The sequence below is a fragment of the Grampus griseus genome (assembly GCF_964374135.1).
Source record: "Grampus griseus genome assembly, chromosome: 1".
Lineage (NCBI taxonomy): Eukaryota > Metazoa > Chordata > Mammalia > Artiodactyla > Delphinidae > Grampus > Grampus griseus.
Genome location: NC_139017.1, coordinates 94595927 through 94621797, shown reverse-complemented (window position 1 = coordinate 94621797; position 25871 = coordinate 94595927). Strand labels below are relative to the sequence as shown.

At 34.6% G+C, this 25871-nt stretch overlaps 1 protein-coding gene across 1 annotated transcript in view; it reads left to right on the top strand.

Annotated features, from left to right (window-relative positions):
* Positions 1–25871, top strand: part of SLC30A7 (solute carrier family 30 member 7) — a 76503-nt gene that overhangs the window by 6112 nt on the left and 44520 nt on the right. Inside the window, exons 3-7 of the mRNA XM_082678947.1 lie at positions 7223–7336; positions 11700–11787; positions 12426–12552; positions 21364–21507; positions 25499–25549. Of these exons, the coding sequence (XP_082535073.1) occupies positions 7223–7336; positions 11700–11787; positions 12426–12552; positions 21364–21507; positions 25499–25549 (524 nt within the window). The remainder of the gene's footprint in view (positions 1–7222; positions 7337–11699; positions 11788–12425; positions 12553–21363; positions 21508–25498; positions 25550–25871) is intronic.

Below are 25871 nucleotides of genomic sequence, written 5' to 3'. Positions count from 1 at the left end.
GCTTACCATATCAGTCCTTTATCAGAGCATAGAAAAAATCATAATGTTTTTATTGGTTTTATAACACCTTACAGAGATATTCTTCAAATGGGTCTTTCATACCTCAAAATATAATTAAATTATTATTTTCAGTGTTACAAAGCTATTAAGGGCCAAGTGTGTAGTTTTACGGTGATCTAACTATCCAAGGAAAATCTTAAAATAACTAAATCTGAGAGGATTGCTTGGATAGCAAGAACCTTACCTTGTTCTCAGGTTTTGATTTTCTCACTCAGCCTTTTCATTTATTCACTATTTCTTATTCTGCTTTGAGTTGGGTATCAGATAAGTATAGACGATACTTAAACTATCATGCATCTATATATAGTTGAATAAAATATACAAGGTTCATGATAAAACTTAAGACATTTTCAAAATACTTTATAATGATTTTTGAGAAATTTATAAATTTTTATTCCTTTCTGTGTGGGTGAGTAATGTGCTTTACTTGTTTCTAATTTTATAATTATCCTAAATTATAAGGAAATGTAAAAACTGCTTTTTCAACTTCTATGAAGAATGTTTTTGACTTTTAGTTTGTAGCACTTACAATTGAAGAAAGCTGTAGCATATAACCAAATATTGAGAGCTATAGATCATACTGGGAACACTAGATATTATAAGGTATTCATATTAATAATAGTAATAATGGGAATATCAATGTGGCTTTAATGTGACAAGCACTGTGATGTGTTTCATGTATATTAATTCAGTTATAACATTTATGACATTTTTTACTGTTACCTGTTTAAATGATGGCTAAAAAATTGAGGTCCAAAGTAGTTAAACAACTTCACAGTCACAGAATTAGTAAATGGTAGAGCTGGGGTTTGAACCCAGATACTCTGACTTCCGAAGTAGTGCTCTTAACCATTCTGATGCTTCTTGCTTTTTAAAGATTGAGCTGCCGATATGCTTGCTTTCAGAAGTTGACCTAGCCTAAAGTTTCCTGATTTCTTTCCTCAGCTCTGTCCAGTCTGCTGATAAGCCAAGTGGAAGAATTCTTCATCTCTGATGCCTTGTTTCTTGTTTCTAGCATTTCCATTTAAATTTTTGTACTTCCCATTTCTCTGCTGAAATTTCGCATTGATTCATGCATTTTCCCCCACCTTTTCCATAGATCCTTTAATGTACTAATTATAGTTCTGATAGTTCCAGTATCTGGGCCAGCATCTTGGTCTGATTCTGTTGACTGCTTTATCTCTTCACAACGAGTTATTTTGCTTGCTGTTTTTTGTGTTTCTTGAAATTTTTGATCAAAGCCTTGACATTGTGAGTAGAGATCAGTAGACATTGAGATAGCAGTATTTATGACTAGGAATAGGCATGCATCTTCCGACAGGCGATTAGGCCTTTTGTTTCCAGTATTCTTCATATGCATGTGTCACAGAAGTTCTCTCTTTATGCTCAATGCACCCTCCCCCTGCCAAGCTATAGACTGCTGTTGATTGTTACTCAGTGTGAGGTTTGTGGTGAGGGCAGAGGAGCATTCATTAACTTGACCAAGCCTCAGTCTTAGGCAGGCCCTGTGAGTCTGGGCCTCAAGGGTATGTTTTTTGGTTTGTTTTTCTTTTGTTTGTTTGTTTGTTTCTAACATTTTTTCCTTCCTTTGGTGACAGCTAAAGTCTGTCACATTTATGTAGATGGTCTTGGGTGAGAGTGAGTTTCCTGCTCCTTTGGTCAGAGCAAAACATCTGCTTTGTGTTGGTACAGGATCCTCTGCCCAATAGGATTTCCTGCCCCCCCCCAGTAGCTTTTTTTTAAAGCATGTATAATACAAATCTTTAACATCACAAATAATATGTTGCTTCATGTATCTTGTAAGAACTTTATAATAATACACTTCCATTTCCTTCTATCCTGTATGCTATTATTATTATTAATTTTTTTTTTTTTGGCTGTGTTGGGTCTTCGTTGCTGTGCGTGGGCTTCTTATTGCAGTGGCTTCTCCTGTTGTGGAACACGGGCTCTAGGTGTGTGGGCTTCAGTAGTTGTGGCGCACGGGCTTAGTTGCTCTGCGGCATGTGGGATCCTCCTGGACCAGGGATCAAACCCATGTCCCCTGCATTGGCAGGTGGACTCCCAACCACTGTGCCACCCGCGAAGTCCCTGCGTGCTATTATTGTCATACACTTCACGTTTATGTAAACCCTACAATACAGTGTTCCTATTTTGGCTTTATACCGGAGGTTAGCAAACCTTTTCTCTTGACAGCAGATAATAAATATTTTAGGCTTTAAGGGTCATAAGATCTCTGTTACAGTTTCTCTATTCTACTGTTACAGCACAGAAGCAGCCATAGACAGTGTGTAAGCAGATGAGCATAACTGTGTTTCAGTAAAACTTTATTTACAAAAATGAATGGTAGTCCAGATTTGGCTTGTGGGCCATAGATTGCTCACCCTGCCTTAGACTGTCAGATATGGTTTTTTAAAACAGCTTTATTGAGATATAATTCATATACCTTAAAATTCTTCCATTTACAGTCTACTATTGAATGGCTTTTAGTATAGTATTCACAGAGTTGTAAAACCATCACAACAGTCCATATTGAAACACTTTTATTACTGCAAAAGGAAACCTTGCACCCCTAGCCATCACCCTCCAATTCTCTCATCTCCTGATCTGCCCCAATTCTAGGTAATCACTAATCTATTTTCTATCTCTATATATTTGCCTATTCTGAACATTTCATATAAATGGAATCATTTGCATATGATCTTTTGTGACAGTTTATTTCAGTTAGCATAATGGTTTCAAGGGTTATCCATGTTCTACATGTATCAGTATTTCATTTATTTTTATTACCAAATACTATTCCAGCAGTGTGTGAGGGTTCCAGTTTCTCCACCAACACTTGGGATTATTGGGCTTTTTTATTGTAGTCATCATAGTGCATGTGAAGTTGTTTCTCATTGTTTTGATTTGCATTTCCCTGCATTGTAGTTAATGATGCTGAGTAACTTTTCTAGTGCTGATTGGGCATTTGTATGTCTTCTTTGGAGAAATGTCTATTCAGATCCTTTGTTCATTTAAAAAATTGGATAATTTCTCTTTTTGAAGATTTTTAAGAATTCTTCATATATTCTGGATACAAGCCCCTTGTCAGATATATGATTGGCAGATATTTCCTCCCACTTGTGTACTGTCATTTCACTTTGTTTATATGTCCTTTGAAGCATGGAAGTTTTAAAATTTCAGTGATGTCCAGTCTGTTACTTTTTTTCTTTTGTTGCTTGTGCTTTTGATATCATATATAAGAAACCATTGCCCAATCCAAGGTTGTGAATACGTTAGCTTTTATGTTTAGGTCTTTGATCCATTTTAGGTTAACCCTTGTGTATAATATGAAGTAAGGGTCAAAAATCATTTCCTGCATGTGGATATCCAGTTGTGTCAGTGTTGCAAACACTATTCTTTCCACCACTGAACTATTTTGGCATCCTTGTCAACAAACAGTTGACCATAAATGTGTGAGGGTTTATTTCTGAACTCTAAATTCCATTCTACTGATCTATACGTTTATTCTTATTCCAGTACCACATTGTTTTGATTTCTGTAGCTTTATAATAAGTTTTGAAATTAGGAAGTGTGAGTCCTCCAACTTTGCTTTTCTTTTTCAATATTGTTTTGGCTATTCTGTATCTCTTGCTTTTCCGTATGAGTTTTAAGATCAGCTTGTCAATTTCTCCAAAGGGGTCAGCTGGGATTTTGATGGAGAGTGAGTTGAATCTGTAGATCAATTGAGGAAGTATTGCCATCTTAACAGTATTGTCTTCTGATCCATAAACATGGACGTCTTTCCATTTATTTAGGTCTTCTTTAATTTTTTTCCAACAATATTTTATAGTTTCCAGAGTATAGCTTTTATACTTTTTTGTTAAATTTATTCCTAATTATTTTATTCTTTTTGATGCTATTGTAAATGGAAATTTTTTAAATTTCATTTTTGTGCATCACATTATATAGGAATATAATTCATTTTTGTATGTTGATCTTGTATCCTGCAACCTTGCCAGACTCATTTATTAGTTCTAATAGTTTTTTAGTAGAGTCTTTAAGATTTTGTATATACAAGATCATGCCATTTGCAAATAGAGATAGTTTTACTCCTTCCCTTCCAGTCTGGGTGCCTTTTATTTCAGTTCCTGCCTAATTGCCCTTGTTACACCCTCTAGTACAATGTTAAATAGAAGTGGTAAGGGGACGTTTTTATCTTGTACCTGATCTTAGGGGAAAGCATTCAGTCTTTGGCCACTAGTGATGCTGATGTTAGCTGTGGGGTTTTCGTAGATGCCATTTATCAGTCCAGGAAGTTCCCTTTATAGCAAGTTTGTTGAGTGTTTTTATCATAAAAGTGTTGGATTTTGTGAAATGCTTTTCTGCATCTATTAAGATGATTATGTGGGTTTTGTCCTTCATTCCATTGATATGATGTAGTATATTGATTGATTTTCATGTAGTTAACCAACCTTGCATTGTTGGGATAAATCCCACTTGGTTGTAGTGTATACTCTTTTATATATTGCTGAATTTAATTTGCTAGTATTTTGTTGAAGATTCTTGTGTGTGTATTTGCAAAAAATACTTGTCTGTAGTTTCTTTTCTTGTGGTGTCTTTTGTCTGATTTTGGTATCAGGGTAATGCTTATACAATGAGTTGGGAAGTATTCCTTCATCTTTTGTTTTTTGGAAGAGTTTGTAAGGGATTGAATTTTTTTTTTTTTTTTTGGTGGTACGCAGGCCTCTCACTGCTGTGGCCTCTCCCGTTGCGGAGCACAGGCTCCGGACGCGCAGGCTCAGCGGCCATGGCTCACGGGCCCAGCTGCTCTGCAACACGTGGGATCCTCCCGGACCGGGGCACGAACCCGCGTCCCCTGCATCAGCAGGCGGACTCTCAACCACTGAGCCACCAGGGAAGCCCAGGGATTGATATTTATTGTTCTTTAAATGTTTGGTAGGATTTACCAGTGAAGCCATCTGGGCCTGGGCTTTTCTTTGTTGAAAGTTTTAAAATTATTAATTTAATCTGTTTCCTTGTTATAAATCTATTTAGATTTTTTTTTGACCCAGTTTTGCTAGATTGTTTCTAGGAATTTGTTTATTACATCTAAGTTATCTAATTTATTGGTTTATATTTAGTTGTTCATAGTATTTTCTTATAGTCCTTCTTATTTCTATAAAGTCAGTAGTAGTATCTCACTTTCATTGCTGATTTTAGTGCTTTGAGCCCTTTCTCTTTTTTCTTGGTCAGTTTATTTAAAGGTTGTGAATTTTACTGATATTTCCAAAGAACCAATTTTTGGGTTATTGTTTTTTCCTCTTTTTTTCTATTCTCAATTATCTTCTAAAGATACTAAAATAAAGTTATTTTTAATATTTTTACACCTATTTATCATTTTCAGTGATCATCATACAAGGCTAAGTTTCCATCTGGTATCATATTGGACTTAAAGAACTTTCTATTCTTGTAGTTCAGATCTGCTGGCAGTGAATTCTCTCAGTTTTGGTTGTATTAAAAATCTATTTTATCTTCATTTTTGAAAGATATTTTGCTAGATATAGACTTTTAGGTTGACGCTTTTTTTTTCTTTCAATACTTTAAAGACATTGCTTCATTGCCTTCTGCCTTGAGTAGTTTCTGATGCAAAATATGCTATTAATCTTATCTTTGTTTTTCTGTATCCAATTTTTCTTTCTTTTTTTTTTTTGGTTGTTTTCAAGATTTTCTCTTTCTGTTCGGTGTTCAGCAATTTGTGAGGTATGTAGGGTTTTTCCCTTGCTAGTACTTCATTAAGCTTCTTGGATATGTGATTTGTTTTTTGTTTTTCATTAATTTTGGGAAACTCTTCAAGCATTTTCTCTTTAAATGCTCTTTCTACCCTATTCTTTCTTCTCTATTACTGAGAATCCAAATACATGTATTTTAGTCTGTTTGATGCTTTGATAGGTTTTGAATGTTCTTTTTTATTTTATTTTTTTTTCATTCCTTTTCTTCTTTGTGTTTTACTTTGGATAATTTGTTTTGACCTGATGCTTTCTCTCTGTGTCCTGTCTGCTCAGAAGCTCATGTATGTTATTTTTAATCTTTAATACTATGATATTTTAAAAGTTTTTATCACTTCCATTTGATTATTTTATAGTTTCTGTCTCTGTGGAAAGTCCCTGTTCGTTCATAAATTTTCTCCAGCTTTGTACCACATCCTTTAACATATTAATCATATTTGTTTTAAAGTCCCTATTACAATCTAATCTCTGGGACTTTTCTGCTTCTGATTCTGTTGACTGTTTCAGCTCTTAACAATGGGTCTTATTATTTTGTTTCCTTGATCTTGTTATATGCCTTATAAATATTTATTGAGTGCTGCATATTATGTTTAAAAGAGTAATAGAGACTGAGGTTAGTAGTATTTATGCACAGAAACGTGCACGCCCTTTTTGTTTTGTTTTGTTTTGTCAGCATGGGGGTTTTGAACTTATCTGATCAATAGTTGAGCTGGGCTTTTGTGTTGTGGTATATTGCTAGTTAATGTCAACAAGCCACAGATGTCACATTTTTCCAGAGGCTTCTACCACTTTGTGCTTAGTGTAGGATTTTGAGTACTGGAGGGTTTTCTCAGTGTTCTTGTTTCACTCTCAGTTTTCAGCAAGCCCTGCATACCTGTGCCACAAGGGAGTCTCTCCGTGCTCTTGCTTGACTCTCAGAGGTAGATTGCTGTTGTCTTTTACTTTAGGCAAGGCTTTGGGTGGGGAAGTGGGGGGATGAATATTTCATTCTCCTGTTGCAGCCTCAACATTAGGTAGGCCTTTTCCCCCTGAGTGTCAGAGTGGGTGTTATTAATGTTCCTGCCCATTTCCCCACCCCTCCCCGCAGCCGTGTATCAAGAAAAGGTGCAAGGGTCCTGCACCTCTTCCAACAGCTGACCTTAGCTAGTCATCAGAGGGCGGACAGATGCCTATCCTTCTTTCAGTAGCAGCTGGGCTTTTCCTTTGGCAAGGGGTATGAGGGTTTCTTCTTAGATGCTTAAAAATTATCTTTAATGTTTTTCAATATATCATATTTTAATGTTGTCTTTTTAGAAGATTAGTTCCTGATGAGCAGAGGCTGGATCTTAGATTTTTAGAAAAGGATGACTACTATTTGGTTATTATTATAATATGCCAATGTGTTTGTTCTTTTCCAGCTTAGGTTTGATTTCCGACTCTTTTCACATGTTTTTCGATAGCACTGCCATTTTGGCTGGATTGGCAGCGTCCGTTATTTCAAAATGGAGAGATAATGATGCTTTCTCTTATGGGTAAGACTTTTTAAAAACATTTTTATTGAAGTATAAGAAATACAGAAAATAATATATAAAATTCAAGCTCAATGAATTTTCACAATTGAATACATTTGTCTAACTTGAACCCTTGAAAACCCCTCATGCCTCCTTCTAGTTCTTTAACACTCACCTTCCCGCTTTCCTAACTCCATAGGTGACTTTTGCCTGTTTTTGGACAATATATAATTGGAATCTGCAATGTGTACTTTTTTTTTTTTTGCATCTGAGTTCTCTTGCATCTTGATTTTACCAGAAATTTTCAGGTGAGATTGTTACTAGATAGGGAAATTTCTCAACTCTTAATCTATTTTTTTGGTTTTGTTTTTTTTTGAAGAAGGAGGAAAAAGAGAAAGTTTCAGTATATGAAAATGGTCATGTTTCTTTAGTTTTCTTTTTTGGTTGATATTTTGTTTACTTATTGTCTTCAGCTCTGCTTTTATGTAAAGTACTTCCCCTACTTTTGCTGAATATGTACAATTAACTAAATATTTGGAAAGTGTTTTTATGCTGAAGGGGCTGGTCTCACTTCTGAGCCTAGTAACGTTAGAGGCAGAGTTTGCTTTCTGCCATCTCTGATTGGGGGCAGCAATGGAGTTTCCATTATTTGATTTACTCTGCCTGAGTGTTTTCTCTTTTTTTGAGCTCATAGACTGTTTTACAATGTAATTATATTTATGTGTAAATAAGTAACGCTCAGAACTAATATCCTCTTTCTCTTTCTGTCTCCCACCCACTTTCTCGTTCCTGCTCCCCCCTCTCACCTGCTTACTTATTGACTATTGCCCTGTCTCTTCCCCTCCCCTTGCTTCCCCTTGTGAGTACTGTCTTGCACTCCCTCCTTTCTTTGCTGTCTTTCCTGTTTTCACTCCATCTCTCATTTGTCTCCCCATACTCATACTCATTCTCTCCCTTTTACTTCTCAACTCCCTTCTTTCCTTTCCTGTTCTTTCTTTCTAGTTACTTGGGTCTGTGCTCATGGTCTTTTTCTCTCCCTCTCCCTTCTACTCTCCATTTTCCCTTTCTCCCTCCCTCTCTTCTTTTCTCTCTCCCCCTCTTCTTTTCTCTTATTCTTTGCTTTCTCCTACTCTTCCTCTATGCTGTAGCACTGTATGGCTAAGACTCTTTCTCATCCCATCTTCCCCACCCCTTAACCTCTTCAGCTGTAGTTTTTTTTTTTTTTTTTCTCTCCCTTTCCCAGGCTCTCTTTCTTTCTTTCCCTGATTCTCCTTGCCTGTGCACTTTCTTTCCTGTGCAGTTCCTCTCATTCTCTCTCTTCTGTTCACATCCACCCTCTTACATGCACTGTTTCTTGTGCCCCTGGTTCTCTCTTCTACTGGTGCTCCCCCACTACTTCCTCTTTCTTTCTAGCTTTGCTTTCTAGCTAGCTTTGTTCTTGAGTAATTACACACTCTCTGCTTCTTGCACGTGCTCTTGTTCTCTTCAGATGTTTATCGAGGGCCCAATATGATTTGAATACTGTGCTACTTGTAATGATATAAAAATGAATAAGATATGACGTCTGCCTTGGAGGAACTTGTGGTCTGATGGGGAAACAGTTCTGTAAAAATCCTATGATAACTATACATTGTGTGACAAGTGCTAAAAGAGAGATATGTGAAATTCTGTGACAGGACTTGCTGATTTGGGGTATAACCCAAGTGGTATGATTACTTGTAACATTATAAAAAGTGAGACAAAAAATAGTATTATGTTATATTTATAGAGCAAGAGATCCTGTTTATTTATAAATCCAAACAGCTCAAAAGCTCAGAAAAGAACCTATTCCATGGCATTGTATAATCAAAAGACTCTTAAGTATATTTTGAATTACTAAAGGTTGTATGTGAAGTTATAATTTTGTGTTGGAAAATTAGTAATTCATACATATTTTACATAAAAATATCTAATTAGAGTATCTTATTAAGCAATCTTCTTGGATAGACAGTAACTAACTATAAGAATTCTCCTCAATTCCTTAATTCTTAGGGTATCTATTGTTTTCTATTTAGAATGCATAATCTCCTGGTATAAGATAGTTTTTATAAATAGCTTTGAATACCTTCAGTACCATAGCAGGTTTTACTGATTCAACTTTAACTAAAATATACGAGAGTAATATTCTTGACATTTTTAAATTTGTTTATCCTGTCTTCTCCTTATTTGCTTTTTTTCTTTTGAGAAGGGAAAAATTAGGGGAAAAAAGCTGATGTAACATTTGAAACTATTAGTAATTGCTATAGTAGTAAGTAGCAGCAGTAAATGTAGGTGCCAGTATAACAGAATTACACTGAGTAGGCTAAGCCAGTGATGAATCCCCAAACCCCTAATTCAGTATGATCAGAATAGCAGGCTGACTGCAATAGTAGAAACCATAGGCAGAATCTGAAAGGCAGCAAAAACTTTTCAGTATTTTTTTTATGTAAAGTCATCTCTGTGTATTGTCACACTCCTAATTTTGAAATAGCAAAGCTAGAATAAAAGTAATACATATCTGGGGCTTCCCTGGTGGCGCAGTGGTTGGGAGTCCGCCTGCTGATGCAGGGGACGCGGGTTCGTGCCCCGGTCCGGGAGGATCCCACATGCCGCGGAGTGGCTGGGCCCGTGAGCCATGGCCGCTGATCCTGCGCGTCCGGAGCCTGTGCTCCGCAACGGGAGTGGCCACAACAGTGAGAGGCCCGAGTACCGCCAAAAAAAAAAAAAAAGTAATACATATCTGATAGGTAGATAGATGCATATGTGCATGCTTATATACATATGTACATATATTTGTATCTTTTTCTCCCTGGCTAAAGAATCCACATACCATCATACTAAATAGGCAATAGCACATTCATGGATCGTATGTTTTAATTCCAAGACTCAGTCTGTTCAGGTAAACACAGTGTGTTTGGAAAAGCAAGTGTGTCTAGATTTCACAAGTTTTTCATTTTAATCCTGCAGTCAACTTTAGCAAATATATTAAACCTAATTAAAATCACTTTAGCCCAACAATTTATCAGAATTTATGGAGCACCTACTAAGCTAAGCATTAGGGACAAAAAGATGCCTGAAAAACACTCCTGCCTTTGATCTTGAAATCTAATGGAACTCAAGGACAAAAGGCTTTCCATCAAGCATTAGCTATGGGATTAGAAGGGTGGGTTAAAAGAAAGTGTTTTTTATTTCTTGGACAGTAACACTGTTGATATATTAGATAAATTCCTAAGTATGGATTGTGGAAAGCAGGCAGTGAATTCTTTGAATTTAATGAAAAAAAAGTGTTTGCTTTGACAAATAAGATACTAATTTAATTCACATATATGTATTAGAAGGTAGACATATGCAGTATTTCTGAGTGTAGAAATATACACTATGTTGGAATGTACTTAACAGACAAGCTTCAACATAACCATATGGAGTATATTTTAAAGAGTTTTTTCTCTTTAAAAATATTTTTTGCAGTGAAAATTGTATTATCTAGAAATTAACATAGAAAGCTAGGAAGTCTAGCTTTTTGATGCTCCTGTTACATTGTTCAAGAACCAGAGTCATTAATTGCTGTCAGCACCCTTTAAATAATGTCTGAACATGTAAAACTGCCAAGTTAAAGTTGTTTTAATGACTTTAACTAAGCCAAATATACCTCATGGAAAAATAAAATCTTTCCCCAATGCTTCACACAGGTAGGAAGCAGAAAGCTTCAGAAGCCCATGGAGAAAAAGAGAGGTATTTTAAAAATAGTTTAATTAGAATTATGTGAAGCTAGAATTGATTCTAAAAATAGGTAATTGAAAAGTTTTTGTTAAATTTATTAATCTTAGCAGAAGAGTGATAGAAATATAAATCTCAAGTTGTCTCTGGGATAATTCAGAAATAATTATGTTTTCCTTCAGTCAAAGCTCCCCTTGCCAAAGATTTGAAAGCTGAAAGGTACAAAGCAGAAAGCATAAGGAGTTCTTAGAAAAGAAGGAATTAACAAGTTATAAAAACCCCTTTTTCAAGGTCTCTTCTTCTACTTTTTATCTTTGTATCCTTCCTTCTTTGCCCACTTATCTGATCCTGTCCTTCCTTCTCCACTGGCAGCTTGAGATTTATATTTCTGTGAAAGGTCTGTCTAAACCTACTTACTCTAAAAATGTCTTTTGTAGAAATCTATATATTTTATGGCATTCTGCTGTTAAATATAACTCATAATTTTATTTTCTCAATTTTATGCTATATGTACAATAAAACATACTATAAACACTGGGACTTCGTTGGCTGCTTATAACCATATAGTATGGTTTAGGACCTCTGAATATATGAATTTGTGATTTGATTTTTAAGAACTAACTTAATTCAGTTGTTTGCTCTTCTTTAGGTATGTTAGAGCGGAAGTTCTGGCTGGTTTTGTCAACGGCCTGTTTTTGATCTTCACTGCTTTTTTTATTTTCTCAGAAGGAGTTGAGGTATAGTAGATAATAATTAGAGTCAGTAAATTATGTTTCTATAATGAAAATATTTACTAACTAAAGATACTTGTAATAGAGCTATTTTTCACACTATCATTATTTATTGAGGCCAGTCTTGGATTAGATAAAATATTATGTGTGTACAGGAGGAACTTATAAAGTAATTGAAAAAATTATATGTGAAACTACTTCAAATTGAAAACAAATAATAGTGCTTTACAAGCTGTGAATGAAGTGTTGACACTTTATGAAAAGTAAACACACAGTCCCTGTAGTAAGGTCTGTTGGAAGAGTTCTTAAGATAGAATGTGAGGATTTTGCCAATGAATCTTGAATGTTTTGTATATTAAAACAAGTAAAGAGAAAATTTAAAGATTAATCAACTGAAAATTAATGACAGTATTTTAAGATTCTGAAGAAGGATGGTTTTAGTCCAAATGTTCATGCTTTTAAATGTATTTATTTAAGAATAGTAACTGTTACCTTTTCTACAGTATGTGAGCAATGGTTTTATTTTTATTAACTGTTTTGGCAGATAATTTTGGAGTGATTTTAATTCTGAAAATAACTAAATTTACCAGTTGATCAGTCAGAAATTATATCAATGCAATTTGTTTGTATTCTGTATTTTCTAGAGAGCATTAGCCCCTCCAGATGTACACCATGAGAGACTGCTTCTTGTTTCAATTCTTGGGTTTTTGGTAAACCTAGTAGGAATATTTGTTTTCAAGCATGGAGGTCATGGACATTCTCATGGCTCTGGTATGATGGTTAGAACCCTTTGTTTCTTCATTTCTGGTTTCTGTCATAGTCACTTTTGAAAATTGATAATTTTTAAAGTTTAACTTACTATACTGACTTTTAATAAAGAAAGTAATATGTTAATAGACTCATATTAATGTCTTCCTGAACAATCCTTCCCGCTTCTCCATGTCCCTCCCTCTTAGTGGCTTCTCAGAGTTGTACATGTTATCAGCTTGGTGTGGATACTTGCAGACCTCTGTAGCTCATCTGTTTAGTATGATATCATTTATATAAAACAAACAAATATCAAAACCACAGTACAAATCTAGTTACTAAAAAGTTACAGTGTATGGGGGTATGAAATTTATCATACAATCTGTCTTTGAGATCCTTCCACCTGGTATCCATCAGTGTACCTTCTCTTGTTAACAGAAACACAAAACTCCATGGTGTGGGTTACCATGGTTTATTTAACCAGTCTTCTATGGATTTAAGTCGTTTCTTGTTTTTCGCAGTTCCATATGAAGCATATCCTTGTGAACACATGCAAGTGTTTTTCCAAAGCTGTGCTATCCTATACAGTAGTCATTAGTCACATGTGACTATTTAAGTTTACATTATGGTTAATTAAATTTAATAAAATTAAGAATTCAGTTCCTCAGTTATATTAATTACATTTCAAGTGCTCAGTAGTCACATAGGGCTACCATTTGGACAGCAAATGTAGAAGATTTCCATCATCACAGAAAGTTCTTTGAATTGCAGTCTGCTGGAATATGAGTAGAATTGCTGGAACACAGGATATCTAGTTTTTAGTTTCAATAGATGTTAGCAATTTGCCCTCCAGATGACTCATTCACTTTTACCCCAGCAAAAAATTCAAGTACTAGTATTCTGTCACCCATATCAAAACTTAATATTATGGGTTTAAAACCATTTTGGTGATATTTTGATAAAAATGGTATCATTTTATTTGGTATTTCTTTGCCTAGTAGTGTGGTTGAAAATCTTTCTGTTTGTTTTTAGGCCATTCAGATTTTTTCCTTTTCTGGAATTGTCCCCTTTTTTTTTTGCCTGTTTTTCTTATTGTTAATCCCCTTACAAGCATTTTTAATATATTTTGTATATTAATTCTTTGTTTTATGTGTTGCAGATATCTTTTCCCAGTCTATGGCTTGTCTATTTAAGCTTTTATATAGGGGTTTTTAATTTGGATATAGTCTAGTTTTTCTGTCATATATTTTGTGGTATGTTTTCTGCTTTGTTTAAGGAATTTTCTGTCCCTGGGTCATAAACGTATTCTCTTATTACTTAATACTATGAAAACTTTGGTTTTACGGTTTTTTCCTATCTACTTTGGTCCTTCATCTGTATGTAATTTATTTTTGTGATGGGGTGAGTTAGGACTTTTTTTTCTCGGTGTGAATGAATAAGCAGTTTTCTAAGCACCATTTATTAATCTGCTCTTTACATCATTGATATAAAAGGACACTTTTACCCTATATTAAATTGCTTTATGTATCAGATCTGGCCTGTTTATTTTTGGCCACCCCACTATCACACTGGAATAATTGCTGTAAACTTTATGTTTTAATATCTGGTAGGGTTAATCCCATCTCTCTCTCTCTCTCTTTTTTTCCCCTCCGAAGTTGTTTGGGCCTGTCTTGCTCATTTGGTATTTTTCATCAGCTAGTCAAGTTTTATGAAAAATCTTTTTGGGATTTGATTGGGAATGCATTGTCTTTATGTTTATTGCAGAGAATTAACATCTTATATTTTGAGTCCTTTATTAAATTGTCTTAGGCACTTTAATAAAGATCTTTATATTTTTCATTTGGTTCATTTTTAGGTATTTGAAAAGTTTTTCTCACTATTAAGAATGAAAACAATTATTCATGCTTGTCTTAATTACATAGCCAGGACCTCTAGAACAATGTTCATTAGAAATACTTATAGCTTATATCATTGTGTCAACCTGGATAATCACCTGGGTAGCTTTTAAAGAAACGTTGATGCCCAGGTTTAATCCCAGAATATTTACATCAGAATCTTTGGAGGAAGAGACCCAAACATCAGCATGTTTTGAAGCTCTCCAGTCAACTTTAGTGTGCAGTAAATGTTCAGAACCATTGCTTTAATAAAAGAACGCTACTAAAGTTTTACCATTGGGTCTGATGTTTGTGGTCTGTTTCTGATAAAACTGGTTTATCAAGTTAAGGATATTTCTTTTTTTTTCTTTTTTTTTTTTTTTTTTTTTTTTTTTTTTGCGGTACGCGGGCCTCTCACTGTTGTGGCCTCTCCCGTTGTGGAGCACAGGCTCCGGATGCGCAGGCTCAGCGGCCATGGCTAACGGGCCCAGCCGCTCCGCGGCATGTGGGATCTTCCCGGACCTGAGCACGAACCCATGTCCTCTGCATCGGCAGGCGGACTCTCAACCACTGCGCCACCAGGGAAGCCCTATTTCTTTTTTTTCTGCATCTATTGAAATAATCATTTTTTTTCCTGCTTTAGTTAATTTAAAATTAGTAATTACATTGATTTTCTCATGAGGAACCGTCCTTAAATTTGGGGGTTAAAATTTAGGTCTGCGATCCATTTTGTGTCAATTTTGTGTATGTTGTGACGTCTGGGTCCAATGTCATTTTCTTGTATATAAATGTCTGCTTTTCTCAATAGAATTTGCTAAAAGATTGTTTTTCTTTGTTGAATTGTCTTGGCACCCTTGTCAACAATCAATTGAGAGTTTACTTCTGGACTCTCAATTCTGTTTCATGGATCTATATGTCTGTCCTTAGGGCTAGAACCACACAGTCTTGATTAAGGTAGCTTTTGGGTACATTTTGAAATTGGAACATGTGAATTGTCCAACTTTATTCTTTTTTAAGGTTGTTTTGGCTACTCTGGGTCTCTTCTTGCATTTCCATATAAATTTTAGGATCAGTTTGTCAATTTCTGCCCAAAAAAAAGGCAGCTGGGGTTTTGATAGGAATTGTACTGAATCTGTAGGTCAATTTGGGAATTATTGTCATCTTAAAAATGTTAAGTCTCCTGATCCATGAACATGGGATGCCTTTCCATTTATTTGTAGCTTCTTTGGTTTCTTGCAACAGTGTTTTGTAGTTGTTAGGATACAAGTCTCACACTTCTTTTGTTAACTTTACTTGTAGGGCTTCTTTTTTTTTGCCTGCCATTATCAGTGGGATTGTTTTCTTTGGATTGCAAAATGGGATAAGGGATACAGCTCATTTTTGTATATTGATACTGTGTCCTGCCACATTGCTGAAATAGCTCATTATTCTAACAGGTTTTTGGTGGATTCTTTAGAATTTTCCAAATACAAGCATACCTTATTTTATTGAGCTTTGCAGATTTTGCATTTTTTTACAAATTGAAGGTTTGTGGCAACCTTGCATCAAACCTATTAGCACTATTTTTCCAGCACCATTTGCTTACTTCATGTCTCTGTGTCTCATTTTGGTAATTCTTGCAATATATCAACCTTTTTCATTATTATTATGTTTGTTATGATGATCTGTGATCAGTGATCTTTGATGTTACTACTGTGACTTGCTGAAGGCCCAGATGAATGCCAATCTGAATGCCTTTTTTTATAACTTGTCTAAATGCCCTGGCCAGATCCTACAGTGTTAAATAGAAGTAGTGAGAATAGACATTCTTTTCTTTTTCCTGATTTTAGGGTGAAAGCATTCAATCTTTCTTTATTAAAGGTGATTTTAGCTGTGTTAGCTATGGGTTTTTCAGAAATGCCCTTTTAGATTGAGGAAGTTTTCTTTTTATTCCTAGTTTACTGGGCGTTTTCATCATGAAAGGGTATTGGATTTTATTAGTGATTTTTTTCTTTATTTTTGAAGATGATCAGTTGGGTTTTACCCTTTATTCTATTAATATGGTATATTACATTGCTTGATTTTCAGATATTAAAGCACCTTTGCATTCTTAGGATAAATCCCATTTGGCCATGGTTTATAATCCTTTTGACATATTGCTAGATTTCATTTGCTAGCATTTTGTTGAGGACTTTTGTGTTTATATTCTTTAGGGGTATTTGTCTGTAGTTTTCTTTTGATATCTTTGGCTGGTGTTGGTATCAGGGTAATACTGGCCTTATATAATGAGTTGGGAAATGTTCCTTTCTCTTCTGTTATTTGGAGGACATAGGTAGGGGAGAGTTTGTGAAGTAGCGGTACTTTTTAAATGTTTGGCAGAATTCACTTGTGAATCCTGGGCTTTTCTTTGTTGGCAGTTCTAAAATTATTCAGTTCTTTTGCTTGTTATAGGTCTATTATGATTTCTGTTTCCTATTGAGTCAGTTTCAGCAGTTTGTGTGTTTTTAGGAATTTGTCCATTTCATCTAAATAACTTATTATTGTTTATAGATATGTATTTAAAAGTGTGCCCTTTTTTTCTCATAAGATCAGCAGTGATTTTAGCAATTTATGCCTTCTCTCTTTTTTTTTCTTGGTCAGTCTAGTTATTTTTCCCTTTGGTTTTGTTGGTTTTTCTCCATTGATTTTCTTGTCTTCATTTCATTTTATTTCTGCTGTAATATTTATTACGCACTTTCTTCTCCTTGCTTTTGGGTTTAATTTTTTTCTTCTTTTTCTAATATTTTTAAGGTGGAAGATTAGATTATTGATTTGATTTTTTTTTTTTTTTTAGCACAGGCATAATAACTAAACATTTTTTTCTAAGCATTGCTATAATGTAAGTTTGGGTATGTCATGTTTTCATTTTTGTTCATCTCAAAGTATTTTTAAATTTCCCTTCTGATTTCTTCTTTGATCCATTAGTTATTCAGGGGTGTGTTTTTTGATTTTTTTCATATTTGTGAATTTCCCTAATTTTCTTCTGTTGTTGATTTCTGATTTAATTTCATTGTGATCAGATGGCATACTTTTTATCATTTCAAATTTTAAAAGTTTTGTTGAGTCTTGTTTTATGACCTAGCACTTGGTCTCTCCTGGAGACTCTTCCTTGTGCATGTGAGAAGAGTATGTATTCTGCTGTTAGGTGGGGTGTTCTGTAGCTGTCTGTTAAGTCTGATTTGTTCATAGTTGCTCAATCTTCCGTTTCCTTGTTGAGCTTCTGCCTAGTTATCTACGCATTATTGAAAGTAGGATATTGAAGTCTTCAACTATTATTGTTGTTTATTTTCCCAGTTAATTTTTTTAGTTTTTGCTTTATGTATTTTGGAGGTATGTTGTTCAGTTCATATATTTCTATAACTGTGGGATATCTTCCTGAGGGGTTGAACTTGTTATATAAGATGTTCTTTTTCTCTCACAATAAATTCTAGCTTATTGTATTATGATAGCCATTATGGCACACGCACGCCATAATGCATGGTATTGGTATACTTTTCTTTCTGTCCTATTTTTTTTTTTTTTTTGCGGTACGAGGGCCTCTCACTGTTGCAGCCTCTCCCGTTGCGGAACACAGGCTCTGGACGCGCAGGCTCAGCGGCCATGGCTCACGAGCCCAGCCGCTCCGCGGCATGTGGGATCTTCTCGGACCGGGGCACAAACCCGCGTCCCCTGCATCGGCAGGCAGACCCTCAACCACTGCGCCACCAGGGAAGCCCCTTTCTGTCCTTTTACTTGCAACTTATTTGTGTCTTTGAATCTAGAATTTGCTGACAGAATACAGCTGGATCATTTTTTTTTTAATCCATTCTGACAACTTCTGCCTTTTGATTGGGGATTTTAAAAAATTTACATTTCATGTAATTACTACTAAGGTAGGATTTACATCTGCCATTTTAATATTTGTTGTCTGTATCTTTTGTCCTTTTTGTTACTCTGTTCCTCGATTCTTGTCTTTTAAATTAAATAGATATTTTTTAGTGTACCTTTTTAATTCTCTTCTTTTACTGTATATTTTTTAGTTATTTTCTTAACTGTTGCCCTGGGGATTACAAGTATCATCTTAACTTAAAACAGATTAATAGTAACTTAATAATTCAGATTAATAGTAATTTAATAATACACAAAACTTTGATATACCTTGATTCCCACCGCTCTTCTTTGTACTATTATTGTCAGATGAATTACACGTTTTATGTTTTAAGCCCATCGATACAGTTTTATAATTATTGTTTTATGCAGTTGTCTTTTATTGGGTTGGCCAAAAAGTCTATTCGGGTTTTTCTGTAAGATGTTACGGACAAACCTGAACGAACTTTTTGGCCAACCCAATATAATGTATAGGAGAAGAAACAAGTTACAAATAAAAAAATATGTTTATCCTCTCTTTCGTAATTACCTTTACTGGTGTTCTTTATTTTTTTGAGTGGATTTGAGTTACTGTTTAAGTGTCCTTTCATTTCATTTGTAGGGAATACTTCAGTTTATGTGGAAATGTCTAATTTTTCTTTTATATTTAAAGGAGACTTTAGTTGCATTTAGAATTCTTGGTTGAGTCTTTTTTTTATTTTAGTTTTGTCATCCTATTGTCTTTTGGCCTCCATGATTTTGTGGTGAAGTCAGCATTTCATCTTGTTCAAGTTCCCTTGTATGTGATAAGTCATTTTTATCTTGCTATTCAATTTTCAAGATTTCTTTTTGATGTTCATCCATTTGACTGCAATGTCTTTAGATATGGCTCTATTTGAGTTTATTCTACTTGGAGTTTCCTGAGCTTCTTGAATGCGTAGATAATATTTTTCATCAAATTCGGGGAGTTTCCAGCCATTATTTCTTCAGATACTTTCTCTATCTCTTTTTCTTTCTCTTCTCTCTTTGAGACTCCCTTTATACTTAATTGGTACACTTGATGTTTTCACAGGTCTCTAAGGTTCATTTTTCTTGATTTTCTTTTCTTTCCCTGCTTTTCAGAGTGGATAATCTCTATTGATCCATCTTCAAGTTTGCTGTTGTTGCAGCCCAGATCTGTGGTTGAGCCCTTCTAAAGTGGATATTTTATTTTAGTTATTTCTTTTTAACTCCAGGGTTTCTGTTTGGTTTTCTTTTCTTTTTTTTTTAAATTTATTTTATTTATTTACTTTTGGCCGTGTTGGGTCTTCGTTGCTGCACACAGGCTTTCTCTAGTTGTGGCGAGCGGGGGCTACTCTTCGTTGCGGTGCCCGGGCTTCTCATGGTGGTGGCTTCTCTTGTTGCGAAGTACGGGCTCTAGGCATGCAGGCTTCAATAGTTGTGGCACGTGGGCTTAGTTGCTCCGTGGCATGTGGGATCTTCCTGGACCAGGGCTCGAACCTGTGTCCCCTGCATCAGCTGGTGGATTCTTAACCACTGCACCACCAGGGAAGTCCTCTGTTTGGTTTTCTAATAGATAGATAATTTCTGTTTCTTTGTTAATTTTCTCTACTTGATGAGTCATCATTATTATACTTTCATCCTTTAGACATGGTTTCCTTTAGTTCTTTGATCATATTTATAAGAGCTGATCTAAAGTTTTTGTTTATTAAGTTCAAAATCTGAGTACCCTTCAGGAATATTTTCTCTTGGCTGGTTTTTCTCCTGTATATATGGCATACTTGCTTCTTTTTTTCCATGTCTTATAATTTTTTTGTTGAAAACTGGACCTTTTATATTAAAATGACACTGATATCAGATTACTTCACCCTCTCAGAGTTTGTTGTTGCTGATATTATTGTAGTTTTTTTTTCTGTTGTATGACATCCTTGGATTAATTCATTTCCTGCAGTGTATGGCTATTGAATTCTCAAAGCTGAACTCTGAGTCTGATAATTATCACATTGAGAATAGAGATTTTTTTCAGGGAACTGAAAGTTTGGACAAAATATTGACTGTGCTCTGGACATGGTGCTTTTAACAGTGCTTCAGAAGAAATCAGATCTCTCCGCTGTCTGCACAGCTGCTGGCTTTTGGCTATTCTCAACTGAGCTGAGGCAGGAAGTGGAATGGCATAGCCCCAAGTTAAAACATCAAGACCCTGCTATCTTACTGAGGTTTGGTAGTTTCTTGGGTAGATGATTTTCAGTTCCTTTTGTGGTTTTGGTTAATTGTCAGAGTTCTGAAATTTTTTAGTTGTGTTCCACATATTTTTGTTGTTTTAGGAGAGCTAGTTTGCCCACATCCTCTGTCCACCATTCTGGAAGTTGATTTCCCCATTATTCATGATTTTTCATGTAATGCAATGCTGAATTTGATTTTCTGGTATTTAGGATTTTTGTAAATATAAGTGATATTTTTGAATTAGGTAACATCCAGTCTTTTTCTATGCTTTGGAATAGTTTGTAGAAGATGTTTCTATGATGGTTTAGTAGTTTTTAGGTCTGCTATGGAGAAATGATTCCCCACTGTTTTGTGCTTTTTTTCCCCTAAGGATTCTACCTGCTTTAATTTTACTGATCCTTTTACCAAATGCAGCTGCTTCCCTGCCTCTGTCTTAATGTGACCATATGCATGCATTGTTTTATCTTTGTTAGTATGTATAATAGTACTTGGCAAAGTTTTGGCCAAGATTTTGTCTGTATTGTTCACTGCTTTATCCCTAGTGCCTAGAATGATGCTGTAACATAATGTGTTCCAAATGAATGAATGAACAACATTGTCTAATCTCTTTAAATATTTGTGTACTTCTCACTTATTTTCATCTCCAGTAAAGTCTACTGGAGATGAAAATCTACTTCCTTCCATGCTTTTATTTCCTTCCTGTACTTTATACTATACAATACTATACAGTATTGTTTTAATGAATCTGTAGCACTTTCTACAAGTAAATCGAATCTGGTTTTAGAGCCAATTCTTTTCACTAATGTCAGTATTATTGTAACCATTAAATAATATATTTTTACATAACTTTTGTTCTAACACTCTTTGTTTTTAGGCCATGGACACAGTCATTCCCTCTTTAACGGTGCTCTGGATCAGGCACATGGCCATGGAGATCATTGCCATAGTCATGAATTGAAACATGGTGCTGCACATAGCCATGATCACGCTCATGGACATGGACACTTTCATTCTCATGGTGAGTACAGCCTAAATGCTTTCAAGTGGACAGTTTTTTAAATAAACAGAAATTGCGTAGATTAATTTTTGTAGTTGAAATAATCTGTTAAAAATATTGCAATCAAGTTCCTTTCTAATGAGTCAGACTGAATGGTTTCCTGGACTAGTTTATTTTTAGTATATAATGAAATTAACTTGGCATAGGCAGTGATTGTAGCTTTTTTCAGTGAGTTTATTATAATAAAATGCCACTATTTTAAATGAGTGTCAGTGAATGAGGAACTATTGCATTTTAGCAAATGATTTTTTTGAAGTATACTGAGGCCTTTTGTGCCATATATAGGCTTATAAAAATATGACAGTTTTCAATTTTTCACATTTTTCTTGTAATTTTGATAGCTATCACCTGATATTTACCTCCATCTTTATATGCTAACTTATATAGTACTAGGTACTAAATTATAAGGTATTTATCAACTTAATTAACATTGAATTTTAAAATTATATTTAAATAGTTTATTCACAAAATTTTAGAATATAGATTAATAGATACAAGCTGCTTAGGTGATACCATTTTATTAATCTTTAAATAAATTATATGCTTAAAAATTGTCTGTACTTGGCACACAGACCAAATCCTAAAGCTTTCAATTTGAAAATATGAAATGGGCCTTATAGATTAAATACTAAGCCCCTAATTTTTTCAGTCTCTAACATTTGCTATATTTTTGTAACTATTACACTGATATGCTTTAAAACCTGCGTTTCTAAGTTTTTTGCTCACATGCATCCCAAAATAATTTTGAAAAACCGTATATTGCCCACAGTTTTAAGATGATTTCTAAAAAAATTTGTTTAAATAATTGCAAAGAATGTAATTTCTGATACCTTATAGATTATATTTTAGAAAGAAACTTCCATATTACTCTTGAATATAGTCAGTCAGTGGACTCTAAATACCTTAGTGATTTGAGACCCACTGTCACCCATTCAAAAATGCATAAATAGTTATAAATTTTACAGCATCCTGTTTCTCCTCGAATTCTTATTTCTATTCCACTTCCTTTCCAGAATTTTATAAAATGGAGTATATTTAAGTCCTTAGTTGACCATCTCTTATATTTCTTGGCAATAAAATATGTATATAAATTAAAATATTTTATTTCTTAGGAACACAAGACAACATTTAAACATTTCTTTTGGATGGAGTTATTGTAGCGTTTACTAGTATAAAGTCAATGAAAATAATTCTGTTTTGATTTTTGATATGTATATAAACATAAAGCAACATTTTATTTGAAATACATATCTTTTTTTATTTTATATGGCTGTGTTGGGTCTTCATTGCTGCACACGGGCTTTCTCTAGTTGTGGCAAGCAGGGGCTACTCTTCGTTGCGGTGCGCGGACTTCTCATTGCGGTGGCTTCTCTTGTTGTGGAACACGGGCTCTCGGCACATGGGCTTCAGTAGTTGTGGCACGTGGGCTTAGTAGTTGGGCTTGCAGGCTCTAGAGTGCAGGCTTCGTAGTTGTGGCGCACGAGCTTAGTTGCTCCATGGCATATGGGATCTTCCCAGACCAGGCAGATCCCAAGATATTGATAAGATATATTCAATATCTTATCGAACCCATGTCCCCTGCATTGGCAGGCGGATTCTTAACCACTGCATCACCAGGGAAGTCCCTGAAATGCATATCTTAATGATATGACTGGAAGTCTTTTTTTCCTCAACTAGTTTATGGATAAGTAACACTTATTAGCATAAAACAGGTTTGGCATCAATTCTGTTCCTATTTTCCATCCTTATAATGTAAGTATCAATACTAAGAAACTTTAAGGAATTCTGTTATAGCAGTTTCACTTAATTCTTTGAACACCTTCAGAATTACATTCCAAAAATTACATGACCTATCACCAAATGTTATTTTTATGACTTAAATATAAGACATGACACTATAAAACTCCTAGAAGAGAACACAGGCAAAACATTCTCTGACATAAATCGTACCAATGTTTTCTTAGGTCAGACTCCCAAGGCAATGGAAATAAAGGCAAAAGTAAACAAATGGGACCTAATCAAATTTATAAGCTTTTGCACAGCAAAGGAAACCATAAACAAAATGAAAAAACAACCTACAGACTGGAAGAAAATATTTGCAAACAATGAGACCGACAAGGGTTTAATTTCCAAAATATACAAACAGCTCATACAACTCAATAACAAAAAAACAAACAACCCAATTTAAAAAAAAGGGCAGAAAACCTAAATAGACATTTCTCCAAAGACATACAGGTAGCCAATAGGCACATGAAAAGATGCTCAACATCGCTAACTATTGGAGAAATGAAAATCAGAACTACAATGAGGTATCACCTCACACCACTCAGAATGACCATCATTAAAAAGTCTACAGATAACAAATGCTGGAGAGGGTTTGGAGAAAAGGGAACCCTCCTGCACTGTTGGCAGGATTGTAAATTGGTACAGCCACTGTGGAAAACAGTATGGAGGTTCCTTAAAAAACTAGAAATAGAGTTGACGTATGATCAGCAGTCCCACTCCTGGGCATATATCTGGAGAAAACTCTAATTCAAAAAGATACATGCACCCCAATGTTCATAGCAGCACTGTTTACAATAGCCAAGACATGGAAGCACCCTAAATGTCCATCAACAGATGAATAGATAAGAAAGATGTGGTATATATACACAACGGAATACTACTCAGCCATAAGAAGGAATGAAATAATGCCATTTGCAGCAATGTGGATGGACCTAGAGATTATCATACTAAGTGAAGTAAGTCAGAAAGAGAAAGACAAATACCATATGATATCACTTATATGTGGAATCTAAAATATGACACAAATGAACTTATTTACAAAACAGAAATAGACTCACAGACATAGAAAACAGACTTATGGTCCAAAGGGGAAAGGGGGTGGGAGAGGGATAAATTAGGAGTTTGGGATTAGCAGATACAAACTACTATATATAAAATAGATAAACAATAAAGTCTTACTGTATAGCACAGGAAACTGTATTCAATATCTTATAATAAACCATAATGGAAAAGGAAAAAAAAAGACTGTCTTTATCTCGACCAACTATGTATAGACAGAAATCTCATGCTCTGATTAGGAGCTGCATTTTTAGAAGAGTTAACACTTTTGACTATCAGGATTTTCAAGGTAGCTCCATCTTTCTCCCCACGCAGCAGTGCCATATTAAGACAGAAGTCATTGTGTAGCCTTATGCTTTTATACTTCTTCTGGCATTGTTACAGTGTTCCATCAAAGATGTAGTAACAAAGGTGTGTCCACTCTTTGGTGCTGTGGGCCAAGAACCATGACTGTTAGTCATGATCAGAAAGCTCGTCAGTCCACTTGATGATCCCATAACAAACATTGCTGATCTTTTACATTGTTTACCTGTATTTTCTGCTTTGATGTTAATGCTGATTAGTAATCTTCCAAGTATAAAAATTGCAGTATTTTTTCATTTCGTCATTATAAAGGCAATATGAAAAAGTATTTTTATCTCTTCTATATGAAAAGCTTGCCACGTTCATCCAGAAGTTATTGGGAAACTGTTTGCCATAGTCCAGTTTTCCTGGATGCCGTCCTGGCTTCATTTCTTGGTCTTCTATAATATCAAGTAGTAGTTTTATTTTTTCTGGATTTTCCAATTGTAAAATTGTTACAGCAGGCTCTGTAAGGTATGTTATGAATATTAGAAGACTCAGTGTTTTTATTTACGTTTTTTTTTTTACTAGATTGCTTAATATAATAATTTCCTAAATACTCTGTACTGTTGATGCAGTTTGAAATTTCCTATGTCTATCTTCATTTAATTACCATATTAAATTTTAAAAATAATTTTGTAGGTCTGATGTGGCTATATAGTCATGCATCCTTCACGATACATTTGAATGAAAAGTACTCTGAGTTGCAAAAATTGAATCAGGAATGAAGACATGTTTTAAAATAATTTAACTTAACTCTCTACAGATGGCCCCTCCTTAAAAGAAACAACAGGACCCAGTAGACAGATTTTACAAGGTATGACAAGCAATTTGTATATTTCTCAGTTTTATGAAACTGTTTTCGTAGTTTTGAGCTATCTGAAGTTTTCCTTTAAGAAAAATTTTTAACACAGTATTTGTGTTTAAAATGTTAGCCTTCCTAGTCGATTTTTTAATATATACTATTAGGTATATTAGCAGATGTTCTTTTAACTGTCACTAGGCTGTTTTCTCAGATTTAATAAGAAGATTAAAATATTCAGAAACGATACTGCTTAAATCTAAATAAATACTCATGCCAGTGACTCTAGTAACACCGTAATATTTAGCAATAACTATATTAGTAATAAATAATAGTA